General features: G+C 40.2%; 1 protein-coding gene across 6 annotated transcripts in view; it reads left to right on the forward strand.

Moving 5' to 3' along the window:
• The window catches only part of LOC120543103 (TOM1-like protein 2), a 95565-nt gene that overhangs the window by 29729 nt on the left and 50088 nt on the right, over positions 1-15748 (forward strand). For 3 of the 6 annotated variants that reach the window (XM_039775952.1, XM_039775954.1, XM_039775956.1), the window contains exons 2-6: positions 2107-2191; positions 6921-6999; positions 7983-8132; positions 11422-11556; positions 13125-13286. In XM_039775952.1, the coding sequence (XP_039631886.1) occupies positions 2107-2191; positions 6921-6999; positions 7983-8132; positions 11422-11556; positions 13125-13286 (611 nt within the window). Of the gene's footprint in view, positions 1-2106; positions 2192-6920; positions 7000-7982; positions 8133-11421; positions 11557-13109; positions 13287-15748 lie in introns of all 6 variants that reach the window. The other 3 variants (XM_039775951.1, XM_039775953.1, XM_039775955.1) reach the window with 1 other exon arrangement.

The raw sequence follows: 15748 nt of genomic DNA on the forward strand, positions 1-15748 counted from the left end.
GTTTATTTATTAGACTGTTCAGTACTGTTGAGATGGGGTGGATGGCAATTTGCCTTAAGAGTCCAGAGCTGTGACTGTATCTTTTGTAATTAACCATGAAGCCCCATAAAGTTTATTTTCTGTACAAATACTGCTGACTGGAGTGTTTGTTTTCATGTCCTTTGTTGTTGACTGGCTATATCACAATGATAAACTGACCTTTCCGATGTACAGTATGTCCCTTAATAGTGTGTTATTAGTTGAAATTGCCTTTTTTATTTTTTAAACTGTGGGTTTAATAATAGTACATTTTATTCACCTACAGTGGTGTGAAAAACTATTTGCCCCCTTCCTGATTTCTTATTCTTTTGCATGTTTGTCACACAAAATGTTTCGGATCATCAAACACATTTAACCATTAGTCAAATATAACACAAGTAAACACAAAATGCAGTTTTTAAATGATGGTTTTTATTATTTAGGGAGAAAAAAAAATCCAAACCTACATGGCCCTGTGTGAAAAAGTAATTGCCCCCTGAACCTAATAACTGGTTGGGCCACCCTTAGCAGCAATAACTGCAATCAAGCGTTATGATAACTTGCAATGAGTCTGTTACAGCGCTCTGGAGGAATTGTGGCCCACTCATCTTTGCAGAATTGTTGTAATTCAGCTTTATTTGAGGGTTTTCTAGCATGAACCGCCTTTTTAAGGTCATGCCATAGCATCTCAATTGGATTCAGGTCAGGACTTTGACTAGGCCACTCCAAAGTCTTCATTTTGTTTTTCTTCAGCCATTCAGAGGTGGATTTGCTGGTGTGTTTTGGGTCATTGTCCTGTTGCAGCACCCAAGATCGCTTCAGCTTGAGTTGACGAACAGATGGCCGGACATTCTCCTTCAGGATTTTTTGATAGACAGTAGAATTCATGGTTCCATCTATCACAGCAAGCCTTCCAGGTCCTGAAGCAGCAAAACAACCCCAGACCATCACACTACCACCACCATATTTCACTGTTGGTATGATGTTCTTTTCTGAAATGCTGTGTTCCTTTTACGCCAGATGTAACGGGACATTTGCCTTCCAAAAAGTTCAACTTTTGTCTCATCAGTCCACAAGGTATTTCCCAAAAGTCTTGGCAATCATTGAGATGTTTCTTAGCAAAATTGAGACGAGCCCTAATGTTCTTTTTGCCTAACAGTGGTTTGTGTCTTGGAAATCTGCCATGCAGGCCGTTTTGCCCCGTCTCTTTCTTATGGTGGAGTCGTGAACACTGACCTTAATTGAGGCAAGTGAGGCCTGCAGTTCTTTAGACGTTGTCCTGGGGTCTTTTGTGACCTCTCCGATGAGTCGTCTCTGCGCTCTTGGGGTAATTTTGGTTGGCCGGCCACTCCTGGGAAGGTTCACCACTGTTCCATGTTTTTGCCATTTGTGGATAATGGCTCTCACTGTGGTTCGCTGGAGTCCCAAAGCTTTAGAAATGGCTTTATAACCTTTACCAGACTGATAGATCTCAATTACTTCTGTTCTCATTTGTTCCTGAATTTCTTTGGATCTTGGCATGATGTCTAGCTTTTGAGGTGCTTTTGGTCTACTTCTCTGTGTCAGGCAGCTCTTATTGAAGTGATTTCTTGATTGAAACAGGTGTGGCAGTAATCAGGAAATTGAACTCAGGTGTGATACACCACAGTTAGGTGATTTTATAACAAGGGGGCAATTTAGGTTATTTTATAACAAGGGGGCAATTACTTTTTCACACAGGGCCATGTAGGTTTGGATTTTTTTCTCCCTAAATAATAAAAACCATTATTTAAAAACTGCATTTTGTGTTTACCTGTGTTTATATTTGACTAATGGTTAAATGTGTTTGATGATCAGAAACATTTTTGTGTGACAAACATGCAAAAGAATAAGAAATCTGGAAGGGGGCAAATAGTTTTTCACACCACTGTAGCTCCTTTCCCATGTTCAAGTTGCCTTAACCTAGTTTGTATTGTTACCTGTAAAGTAGCCTGATCTTGTGCTTAGTGAAGAGTGCTATACAATAATACATTGAAATGAACTACAATTTGTGCTTTAGAAGTTTAAAACCTCTCTCTCTCTCTCTCTCTCCTATTTTTATTCTTACAGAGAAAGCTACTGATGGCTCTTTGCAGGGGGAAGACTGGGCTCTCAATATGGAGATCTGTGATATCATTAATGAGACAGAGGAAGGGTAAGTGTGGTGTTTTTTTTTGTTTTTTTTTTTCTTTCCCTTCCTTCTCTCTATTTGGGCAGATCCTATATACCAAAGCCAATAAATATCACACTTATCAGTCTGCATTCAACTGACCATGGCTGTCACATTCATCCTTGCTTTACATATTACTATTTGTCTGTGTTTTGATGAGGTGGGGTTTTGGGGTGACCCTACTCCCATTTAGTATGAGTGTGACAAAAACAGCATTACCGTCTAAGCAGCAGTTCATTTTGCGTCCATATGCTTATGACCAGATGGCTGTCTGTCCTTGGCTCTGTTCGGCATGGCCCTTGATCCAGCATCCAGTCTGCACAGGGCAGCATTGATGTCCTCTTTTCAGGATGGAAAGTGGCAGAGAGAGCTTAGACCGTTACATTGATGAAGCCAGTATGTTTTGCGTTTCTCTCATCCTGTAATTTAAGTCCAGTCTTGTTGTCCTTGACATGCCTCTTGGTCGAGCAGACTAGGCCTCCACTTCAGTCCAGTTGTGGTCCGTTTATATTGTGTCACTCATTTCAAAGCATGCACAAATGTAGTTTTGGACATACAAGAATGATAGAATGCACAGGTAACTAAATCATAAGCTGCGTTCTCAAGCTTGCTTCTCTCTCTCTAGCGTCACAAGTTTACTTGTCCCTTCCAGTCCAGGATGGATCTTAGAATGTAAAGTATTCTTCCGCACCTGACCCAATCTGATCAACTCTGTCACTCCCCGTTACAGATGACCACAACACCTAATAAAGGGTCTTATCTGATGTGGTCATTCGATGTCGCATTATGCAACTTTTTGTTCTAAGACCTGTCTCATTTTCTGATCACATCTGCTGAATATCCTAAATTTAACCAAGAATATTGGAGAAGAATATTTGGGGAAAACAGGCATCCTGTTAATCTGGTGGTTGTTATCAGCACATCACTATAATGGTTCTAATAACATTGTGTTGCATTTTTTTTTTTTCATCTTTCCTTCATTAGCAATTTTTACCTTTTACCACAAAAGCAGTATTTCAGTTTGTCCTCCAAATAAAGCAATCTCGTATCTCAAGCTGATTTCTGTTTCCCAAATGGTGTTAACACTACCTTGCTGCTTGTTCTTCTTTGTTAAAATTAAACCAATTCATCTTGTAGACACAGCCGCATATATTCATTTAAGAAGTTATGTAATTTCTGCCCTAAGTTTAATTTTTTTTTTCTTCTTCTAACGGATTTAGGTCACCCATCTACTTACAAAACTCAGGATGTGGCAGAACAACAATGCAAACCAGATAAATGTGCGTGCTTGAGTGACTGTGCTGAGAAAAGCAAACGCAAATAAATAAATAAACTGCTCTAAAACTTATTTTTTTCTTCCTTGTGTGGGAGAGACCAGTGATATAAGATGCTTTTCTGGTAGCACACTGGGAACAGGGAGAACCAGGCCAAGCTTGTTTATTTTTATTTTTAACAACACCTTTTTCTTGAAGTTCCTGTAACCACCCATAAAATTACACTGCACAGTTTTCTCCTACTGCATACAGGGAAATCTCACCACTGGGGAAATGGCTTCAACAGAGTGGGGTGACGTGGCCACTGATTGGTTACAAGAGACAAGTAGAAGTGTAGTTGGTTACAAGAGACAAGTAGAAGTGTAGTTGGTTACAAGAGACAAGTAGAAGTGTAGTTCCTCTGAGGTGGCTCTTTTGGCATTGACAATAGTTTTTTGTATTTGTTTTGTATAATACTTTTTGTGCAGAATGTCTCATGTTTACTGGATTGCAGATCAAATGTAAGCACTGCATCCTGGGCAGATATAAGTGCTCAGTGTTGGGTGGTCTACACCGTAGCTATGTGCACAGGCTACACCTTGGAAAAGAGTTTATACTTCTGCAACCTGCCACACTGCTGGCACATGCCTCAATGACAGTTGGTGCTATCTTTAACATGCAAGAAAAGCAACAACATTTATTTCTGTAGCACATTTTCATACAAACAGTAGCTCAAAGTGCTTTACATAATAAAGAATAGAAAAATAAAAGACACAATAAGAAAGCAAAATAAATCAACATTAATTAACATCGAATAAGAGTAAGGTTCAATGGCCAGGGGGGACAGAAAAAACAAAAAACTCCAGACGGCTGGAGAAAAAATAAAATCTGTAGGGATTCCAGACCATGAGACCGCCCAAAGCAAATGATCCATTAAAATGCAGACAGTTTTTTGCCCTCTAGGATCACAGCTTCTGTTGATACACATTTTTCTCCTGTAGGTGAACATTTGTCCCCCACATTTTTCCCCTTTTTTTCCATACATTTGCTGACTTCCCAACCAGAAGACGAATGAAAACGTGTTTCAGGAAATGCGTACTTACCATATTGGCCAATCAGAGTCGTAGAGTTCACATTGATGTAAAGTCATGTTTTCAGAAGGTGAGTATCAAACTACACTATGTACGTCGTAGGCACCGTAGACAACACAGCAGGCACAAAATGATGGTATGAATCAGCTTTAAGTTGTAAGGATTCATCCATACTAAGAAATTACATAAATGGATACTGAGAACCATTGTAACCTTGATGGGGTAATGGTACAACGACACGCTGAGACAACAGCTCTTGTGGTATAGATTCCATTCCCTGAATTGTACAATGGGTTTATAAGAAATTTGCACAAGGTACAACAAACAGGTAATTGAGTTAACAGAGAGAGCCTCATTTGAAACATGATGTTCAAACATTATCTTATACCAAGCAGCAGTGTCCTCCATTCCTTCCTCAGTTATACTAAACAGTAGCCATTCATCCATTTTCTCCACACACCAGATCCAGGTTTCTCTGGTGGTGGACTCTTTGTAGCCATTTCACATTGACTGCTGTGGAGGAATTGCCTCTGTGTCACTCAGTGGCTGTGGGTGAACTGCCCAAATCAGGCCTTGCCCTCTTTTTTTTATTGTTCTGGAGACGTGATCAGAGTTTTTTTGTCCCTAGTGACCTTCTTGGGTGTGTTCTTCTTGTAAGAGTACTTTCTGTTTTTGGAGTCAAGTCATGTTGGGGAGTATGCACTGGTACAGTGCACTGCCGCACCCACTACATGACGAAACAACTCTGGATCCCGGTTGGCAATCCCCAGGCAGACACGCGGTCCAGTCCCACCCTCTGTAAATTACCCTCTATCTGCCGCAGCCAGTGTTACGTGGGTGACCCTTTGGCCTGGTCCAGCCACTCGGGTCCCCAACAATGAGGAATCCTACATGCTGGATCACCCTCTGGGAAACACGCCACATAACTGACGCTCCCTCACAATTCAGGTAATGTGCCTCATTCAGGACTCCATTAGCAACCACTCATTCGACACAAAGTCAAACCAACGGTACCCAAGGAAGGTTTCTGGAGGAGATCTGAAAATGTTTTGAGGCTTTGTAAGTGCCTTGCCCTTTTCCTCCAGGGTTTTTCTGTGTGTTCCCATTCTGATCTTCTTTTCTTCTGGCTCAGCATTAACAATTATGTGACAGAACTTTTTTGGTTTGTTAGCCCTTCAGGTGTAACTTGGGGACAGCAAGTAATATCCAGAATACATGACAGGAAGGCAAAGCAAACTTTGATACTGGAGGGAAATAAACAACTGATGATGTCTGCAGTGTACAATAGTGCAGGGCTAAGGGACAGGAAAGTGACAACAATAACAGCACTGTGAGAACATGATACATATTTTATGTGGGGCAATTAAGCAAACATCCATCACCTACATTTGATGTAATCAATGTGTAAGTAATGCCTCCTTTAGCTTATTTACTTATAGTGGTTAAACACGTGGAACTAGGTTGCCAGCCTGGTTATTTGTTCTGGTGTAGATGAGAAAAGCAGCATTGTGGCCTATAATGAAGCTACTCTCCCACCTCCTTCTCTTCTGGCTCAGCATGAACAGTTCTATGTGACAGAAATTTTTTGGTCTTGAGCTCTTTATATGCCACTTGGGGACAGCAGATAATATCCAGAATGTCATTTTTGTATAGCGCTCTTCAAGTTCTGAGGTAACATGCAGTCGCCCACTCTACTAATTACATAATGTGCATTGCTCACTTTGGCATACTCCTATAAATAGATAAATACATAAGATGAAAACATCACCTGAGCACAACTTTGACCCTCACATCCCACCCAATCTCATTTACATCATTGAAGTGAGAAAGTTCTGCATACTGTGTTGGCTTACTACACAGTATAGAAATCTGTGTAATATTTTTTTAAATGCCTAAACCTAGTGCATGCATAGTTTTAAGCCATATCTCGTTTGTAGTTGTCTTAAAATCATTTCAGAATCAGGTAGGGAGACCAGTCCCAGTGAGAGAGATTGTATCATGGATAAATCACTCTCAAATCTTAAATTTTCACACATGGATTGAATGTTTTGCACAAGGCCAGACTTCTCTCTAAACATGGGTTGGATGTTTGCTTGTATTAGGTATGACATTTTTCAGCATGTGTATCCCAGACAAAACATTGTGCCATTAAGCAATGCTAAATGTGAGGGAGAAGGCAATGAATGATGTTTGGTTCTCTGTAGAGCTTTTAGTTTCAGTGTAGTTGTCTGTCAGTCTTTGTTTCATGTAGCAGTTTCATAATGATTGCTTACAGCAGTCAAGAACAACATCAAGAACTCTGAATACAGAATAAATGAGGCCTGTCTACTGAGACCAGCTGCCTTTCATGGCTGATGTTTTCCATTTCAGACCAAAGGATGCCATAAGAGCACTGAAGAAGAGGCTGAATGGGAACAGAAACTACAGAGAGGTTATGCTCGCCCTCACGGTAAGTGCCTCTTTTCTTGGAACAGCCAATTTATTTCCATGTAGTTTTCATTTGTCCTGCAGCTAAACACTAGGTAATGTCTGTCTGTATTTGCAATCATTGCACAAGTACTGAGGTTAAAGACCTGTCTAGTTTATGGTTCTCTTTTTTGTGAGTCTTTGCATAAGCTTTACATCAAGGACATCAGAATTTCCATTGGGCTACTGCAGAGGGTGACTTTATAATTAGTTTTTTGGGTCTTGGTCAAATTTACATTTGGTGCTGTCATGGATAAGAGAGGCATCCAGTCTGCACTTGACTATTGAGAAAAAAGGATGGGTAGCAGTATTTACATAGGTCTTAGTTTGTCTGTGCCACAAATGTAGGAAAAAGGAAAAAATAACAAATGTGACCAATGCTTTATTTTTGGCCTTGTTTTATCTATCTATTAATGCCAGCCATTTTTTTTATTTCCCCTTTCCTTAACTTGGTTTGTTGTGAAGTAGATATTTGTGTATTGTTTTAAGAACATTTTTCTTCTGTCCTTTTTTTTTTTTTTTCTTTTCCTCCCCCTGTTGTAAGTAGGTACATTCAGAGAGACTAGGGCCACCATCCCAGACAGATGTTATACGAATGCAGCTGTGGATGTTCTATACTTGAGTGAAACAGGCATTAATTGGCTGGCTTGTACATCACTCCACCAGAAATGTTCTCCCTACTTTCCTGGTGAAAACTAAGTTTAGATTACTAAATAAGTACTGTAGTAAGAAAAAAGTGAACATTGAACAGTTCTCCATGTCCACATGGGTATGATCTGTACAAAGGGACTCTTGTGCTCTACTTCTTGGTGGAATCTTGGTGCTAGATGATTCCTGAGTTAAGACATTCCAAACTTTATTAAATACATTGAGTTGGTTAAACCTGATACATGGAAACATCTGCAAAATTTGAAATGTACGCGGTCCTCTCTTCAGAGTCCACTGACACTAATTTCTATCATGCAGGTCCTGGAAACGTGTGTCAAAAACTGTGGTCATCGGTTCCATACTCTGGTGGCCAATCGTGACTTTATTGATGGAGTCCTAGTGAAAATAATCTCTTCAAAGAATAATCCCCCAACTATTGTGCAGGACAAGGTTCTGGCTTTGGTTCAAGTGAGTGTTTTGTCTGGTGGTTGGTGGGGAAGCAGGTGGAATTGGGGTTTGGGAAACCTGGAATTGTATTGTGCCCAGCAGATATCTAGGCTGAGAAGAATGGAAGCAAAATCACTCCTGTCAGGCTATAGTACCACAGGCCACTAAATTCACATTCTCAAGGTAGCTAGCAGTTAATGTAAAGCAGAATACATACAGTGGGTACGGAAAGTATTCAGACCCCCTTCAATTTTTCACTCGTTATATTGCAGCCATTTGCTAAAATCATTTTAATTAATTTTTTCTCTCATTAATGTACACACAGCACCCCATATTGACAGACAAAAAAAAAGAATTTTTGAAATTGTTGCAGATTTATTAAAAAAGAAAAACTGAAATATCACATGGTCCTAAGTATTCAGACTCTTTGCTGTGACACTCATATATTTAACTTGGGTGCTTTCCATTTCTTCTGATCATCCTTGAGATCACCTTCATTTGAGTCCAGCTGTGTTTGATTATACTGATTGGACTTGATTGGGAACACCACACACCTGTCTGTCTATATAAGACATTACAGCTCACAATGCATGTCGGAGCAAATGAGAATCATGAGGTCAAAGGAACTGCCTGAAGCGCTCAGAGACAGAATTGTGGCAAGGCACAGATCTGGCCAAGGTTACAAAAAAATATCTGCTGCACTTAAGGTTCCCAAGAGCACAGTGGCCTCCATAATCCTTAAATGGAAGACGTTTGGGACGACCAGAACCCTTCCTAGAGCTGGCCGTCCGGCCAAGCTGAGCTACCGGGGAGAAGAGCCTTGGTGAGAGAGGTAAAGAAGAACCCAAAGATCACTTTGGCTGAGCTCCAGAGATGCAGTCAGGAGATGGGAGAAAGTTGTAGAAAGTCAACCATCACTGCAGCCCTCCACCAGTCAGGGTTTTGTGGCAGAGTGGCCTGTCGGAAGCCTCTCCTCAGTGCAAGACACATGACAGCCCACATGGAGTTTGCTAAAAGACACCTGAAGGACTCTGAGATGGTGAGAAATAAGATTCTCTGTTCTGATGAGACCAAGATAGAACTTTTTGGCCTTAATTCTAAGCGGTATGTGTGGAGACAACCAGGCACTGCTCATCACTTGTCCAATACAGTCCCCACAGTGAAGCATGGCGGTGGCAGCATCATGCTGTGGGGGTGTTTTTCAGCTGCAGGGACAGGACGACTGATTGCAATCGAGGGAAAGATGAATGTGGCCAAGTACAGGGATATCCTGGACAAAAACCTTCTCCAGAGTGCTAAGGACCTCAGACTGGGCCGAAGGTTTACCTTCCAACAAGACAATGACCCTAAGCACACAGCTAAAATAACGAAGGAGTGGCTTCACAACAACTCTGTGACTGTTCTTGAATGGCCCAGGCAGAGCAATGACTTAAACCCAATTGAGCATCTCTGGAGAGACCAAAAAATGGCTGTTCACCAACGTTTACCATCCAACCTGACAGAACTGGAGAGGATCTGCAAAATCCAGGTGTGAAAAACTTGTTGCATCTTTCCCAAGAAGACTCATGACTGTATTAGCTCAAAAGGGTGCTTCTACTAAATACTGAGACTCTGAGATGGTGAGAAAAAGGGTCTGAATACTTAGGACCATGTGAGATTTCAGTTTTTCTTTTTTAATAAATCTGCAACAATTTCAAAAAGAGTGCTAAGGACCTCGGACTTTTTTGTCTGTCAATATAGGGTGCTGTGTGTACATTAATGAGGGAAAAAATTAATTAAAATGATTTTAGTAAATGGCTACAATATAACAAAGAGTGAAAAATTGAAGGGGGTCTGAATACTTTCCGTGCCCACTGTATATGAGTTAACCCATCACAGTACATAACTAACATTTTGGACTCTCCAAAGTTACTGCACATTTGCATAGCTGGCTTCCATACACCTCTCAATGCAAGTCAAGTTTCTCCGACTCCCATTTCTTCAGGTAGGGCCTAAAACCTCTGAGATTCATTGTCCAGTTATCGACAATGTAATACTACACACATGGCCAAAGAACAGATGAGTAGCCAATTGTGTAGTTATTTTTTTATCCCTTAAAATACAATATTAGGGACTACATATGAAAGTTCTGTAATTCGTATACCGTCGATCTGTTTTTATGGGAGTAACCTTGATTAAATGCTGGCAGTCTACAATAAAAGCTGCTCTCATTTTGTTTCATTTCAATACCAGTATGCTTGGGTAGAGAGGCGTACTATAGGGTGGTCCAGATCTAATTATGCAATTTTTATTACGCTATGACTTAAGTTTATTACGTAGAAAATCACCCGAAAAATCCCGGACCATCAAGGAGTGTGCGAACTGACGACATGAAGAATCGTCTTCGTGCTGAACTGGAATTGTCCCCACATAAATCAAAGTCATCCAGACGACCTGGATCTGCATAATTAGATCTGGACCACCCTGTAATAACAGCTGTGTCACGGTTCACATATAGTGACCCCTCTAACATTCACAAACTTGACGTTCACAGTCTGTCATCAGTCTTATGCACCCCCTGCCCCTCCCATTATCCTGGTTCATTGCCTGGACACTCCAGCAACCCCTCTGAAGAGGGGGGGTTATAGGGTTTCCCAGCTAAGTTGGAGGTCTGTGTCTCTTCATCCCACTCCTGACACCAATGTAGCGCTTACGCCGAGTGCCAGAACGGACCCATTTGCACTTTACGTGACTCATTTAGGTGGCTTGCTATCCTTAAAAATGCCACTCGATGTTGCACGTTTGCCGTTTTCATGAACACTTCTTGCCTCTCGTAATGTTACGCCAACTTATACAATGGGTGACTCATCTCGGGGTGATCCAGCTTGTCGGTAAGATTATGAATTGTGAATGTTTGTTCCAGTACAACAAATTAAAGCAGCATAATCATACAGTATGTTTGTTTGCATTTTTTGAGGTGGGGGGGCAAAGTATTATTCATAAATTTTCACATTCATGGTGGTCTTCCACCCATAACCCTCATAAAGATAAAGGGGTTACCAGCACTTTAGGAGTGCATTTTTAAAGTAACAAACAAAGTCCTATCTATCTCGGGTTTAAGCACTGAAGTTTTCACTCCTGTCATCTACACCGCAGTCCAGAGACCTTCCTGTTAAATGTTTCATTCTTGCACTTTCATTCTATAACCTAATAGTTTTGAAGGGACAAACACAATGTCTCTAGTGGTAGAGTGAGCATCCTGTTTTTTTTTTGGGTTTTTTTTGCAGCTGTTTCCCAGCTGGTCATCATTTCTCCGATTTATCATTTACAGGCATGGGCAGATGCTTTTAGAAGTAGCCCTGACTTGACTGGAGTCGTCCATATTTATGAGGAACTGAAGAGAAAAGGAATAGAGTTTCCAATGGCAGATCTGGATGCTTTGTCTCCCATACACACTCCACAGAGGGTATGTTGCACTAACATTCTATCCTTCCTCAAGTAGAACTAGTTATTTTGTGCAGTGCGCCTCATACATGAATCGCTCTTTATGAGTTTAGTAATGCGAATAAAGCATAGTGCCCCAGGTGGTGGCCTGGCATGCAGTCAGTATTAAGACAAATAAAACAAGGCAAAGAAAAGAAACAAAGTCCTAAGTGCAAAAGAATAGTCAGATGACTGTCCCGCTCACCTAAAACTGGAAAATGAAGCTTGGTTGTACACCTCTGACTCTCCCATTTATAAGTTGAAGAAAATGAACCTTTGACTACTACAGTATATGTTGTATTCACAGTAAATGCATAAACACACAAATTGCATTAAGCACTCTGAAAAACAAAGCAAGTTTAGTGATTAATATGACTAAATCATGACAAAATAGTTATAATGTTAAACAACTTTAACTTATGGAAGTTTGAGAGCAGAGCACCAGAAAAGCTACATTTCTGGAGAAAGTAAACCTCCTGAGGATCTATGGTCAGTTATAACAGACAAAGCCATCATCTTGCCAGCCCAAGTGATTTGGCTGCTCACCTCCTCATGAATATTTTCCATTATCATAATTATATGCTTTACAGTGTAATAAGAAGATGATGCAGTCTTTTTATTTTTGGATCTCAGGACACCCAGTATTTATGGTGTTACTTGAGTAGGAGTAGTAGCTTGAACATGAAGCTGTTGCACCAACAAAAATTAGACCAACAGAAGCCTGATGTTCCTCAGTGCCTAGACTTAAACTCCAAAGTATTGGTCCACTTCTCGAAAGCCTAACCAAACATTGTGGCTTGTTGTACCTTAAATAGAAACTGAATAACACTACCTGCACCACGCTGACGGTCTGCTTACTTCACTGACACCTCTTTGGTCCTCATGTTGTGTGACAACAGCAACAGTTTCCAAAGTACCACACTTAGGATAACCTGTAGGCCTTTTATCAGATTCATTGTGCACAATGTTCAAATCAACCTTAAATAAATGAGCACGTTTATTGGAATAGAGCAAAAAGTGTGTGAACATGATTAATAAAATAATGCAGGAATATCGGCCCAGTTGGCCTGGTTAGTGGGGGGGTTTGGAGGTTTATTATTAAAAGCAATAAAGAAAGGCTCTTCTCTTTGTAAGGGGAATTACTGTATGCTAGCAGGTTGGGATTTTTGTGTGCTTCTCACATTTTTCAGTAGTAGATTATCAGCATTTGTATCTGCAGACTCAAATGTTAAGACACTACTGTAATAGTGATCTTTTTTTTTCATCTGTTTAGTTTATTAAGACTATTGTTATTTCTTGGTGTGGGAGATGAATGATGAAGCATTCAAACTCGTCACATGTGTGACATCAGTGCTTTGGTGTGTCTGATGAGGAGCAGTTTCCATTATATGTATTAGTTTGTTTTTAATCAAATGTCTTCATGTCATATGCTCTGATGGAAGCACCATTTTTTACTTGCTGATTTATAAGATGTGGAGTTCAAGCCTTCTTACCAAAAAAATTCAATTGAGGTAACTTGTGTCTTTTAATTTAAAGTTGTGCGCTTTGCAGAGTGTACCAGAGGTTGACCCAGCCACCAATATGCACAAGTCTCAGTCCCAGCAGAGGATAAACAACGCACCCAGTTTCACATCTTCACAACCTGCCTCCTTCAACACTCCCCAGATGCCAGCCTTACAAGTGACTGGACCGATCAATGTAAACTCTGAACAGGTACGGCTAACAAACTTCTGTCTTGTTTGAAGAGCTCATTGTGGTATGTGCCATCCATGTGGTGAGGGAGGATTAGCTGTACTATCTGAACTGTCAACAGCTTTGAGAGTATTTTGTAACTGCCACGGATTAGAACTTATAATAGGAAAATCATTAGTATGTCAGTCATATACTCTCATGGATAAAAGGATGTGAAAGGAGAGTGTTTTCACTACAGCATAACAGCAGAGCTATGCCCTCCCAGGGTCCACTTAAGGCATGTCCCTTCATCTCCTTAAGAGGTGATCCCATGGGTAAACTGGGCTTTTAAACACAGAGGATACCAGTCTCTGACCTGTTTACGGATTCAGAGGTAGATAATCTAGCCACTTAATCCCATAAGGTACCTTGTTTATAAGCCTTCCACTTCACATCCCCGCTTGCACACTGATGACCAGTTTGATCCTATCATTTGTATAATTTCCAGATGATAAGCCACGATAAAGCCTTTGGTAATGAGCATCATATGGCTTTCTCTGAATGCAGTTGGATAAATACCATGGGGACTGGGTGGCCTAGGAGTCTTGTAACAGCTCATTACATTCGTAACCTTTGTAGTCTCTTCCCTTCTTTATATCTGTAAATGTGACCTGATTGTCTTGCTAAGCATTTGAAGTAATTTTGCACCCAGTTATGTCACTTATGTTCTTTATTGGATTCTCGGGCTACATTCACACTACTATGTTACATTTGACAAAGTGAAAATCGTCAGGACTTTACCTGAAATGAAGGCTCTAGAAATCAGAGGATAGGCAAATGGAGTATATAGTTTTATTGCAATAAAACAATAACACGGACTCCACCCAATTTAGCCAAATCGAGCTGAGCCGTGAACACTTCAACAATCAAAGTTTTATATAATCATTTCTTATCATCCTGACCTCGCTCAAAACTGCTTATTTGCTGTTCCCTCTGACTCCCCTCTGCACCTGGCAAGCTGGCCTCCCAAGTTTTCATGTGAGCCACCATCATCTCCTGACTCCCTTCTGCGGCCGGCCATCGGTATTTTTACTGTCTATTGTTCTGCTTCTCTTATTTTTTTGGTCGGCCTTATGCGGGCAGATGTTCACTCTCTTCCATTCTTGAGCTTTCTCTATCTTATCATTTCCCTTTCCTTGGCCTTCAAGCTAGTTTTTATTGGTGGCCACAGCTAAGCTTTAATTAAAAAGAAATATGGCATGTGCTTTTATTTTAACCATTTGTTTGGCAGACCTTCCTTGCATTAATATCTGCACTAAGGTTAATGCTTATATACTTTTCTATATTTATTTATGCTAATACATGAATATACTAATTTTATTTTCCATATATTATATCGTCTTGACCTTGTTTGAAACATTGCCTTTGTTGTCTATTCTGACTCACTACTCCAGCTGGCTTCTTGCGTGCCTACCATGCCCATTTTTCTGTATTTCGTCATTGGTATCATTCCTTTCTTCCTGGCCTTCAAACAACAGGAGTTCTTCTTATTCCCCCTTCTTTTTGTCCTTGGGTAGTTTCTGTACGTTATTCTCTTCCTGCTGTGTCTTTTCAAGTTTCCCAATATTGGTAATTTTGCTTCAGGCTTAACTGGAAAATGCAATATGACTAATATCTTTATTTAACTATTTGCTTGACATGTCTAATTTATGCTAAGTTTGATGCTTCTAGAAGCTGTTAATTACTTTTATATCTATGCTAATGCATACATTTTTTATTTTCCATACATTTAAAAACAGCGTTTTTGTTGTTTGGATCTCCGTGCATACTAGTTATTTCACATTGTTACAAAAGTATCACTGTCCACATTAAAATGATCAAAACACATATGATGTAGTTTTTTTCCTAAACTGGACATGGGTGGAAATATCCTTGAAGAGGTGGTAAGTAACATTGCTGGCCACAGGATGCATTGTGAAACTGTAGCGACTGGTAAATTTGTCTTTTACAAACATATTCAACATTGAAGTTATACAAAACGCAGCCACAGGTAAGCCACACAACAAGCGTCAAGGAGAACAATTCTTCTCAGTCTGTTTTGTTGGAATATGGTTTTCTTCCGAAAAGATTGGCCAGTCAAGGAATATGTTTTAATGTGCAGGACCTAATCAGAATGTGGCCACTTAATAAGCATGTATGAATCAGAGTATCATTACAGTCTGCGTTTTGTTTCTCCCCCATCCCAACAAATATGCATGTTATAATTCTAAACTGATATTTTTTAGAAGTATACAGCTTTGGAGAGCATTTTCAAAAGTCTGCATTTCTGGGTTTAAAAATGCTAGGGTACAGTGGATGTAAGGCGACAACAGAGAATAATGTCTGCAGTTTTAAACAAGAACATAGTAGTGTGGATGTAGCCTCAGTGGTTCAGTAGTGAGAATTTAAGCTACATGGCTTCCACATACATACCCTGCTCCATTTAGACCTTTTAGGGGATGTTC

This window comes from Polypterus senegalus, chromosome 13 (genome assembly GCF_016835505.1).
Source record: "Polypterus senegalus isolate Bchr_013 chromosome 13, ASM1683550v1, whole genome shotgun sequence".
Classification (NCBI taxonomy): Eukaryota; Metazoa; Chordata; class Cladistia; order Polypteriformes; family Polypteridae; genus Polypterus; species Polypterus senegalus.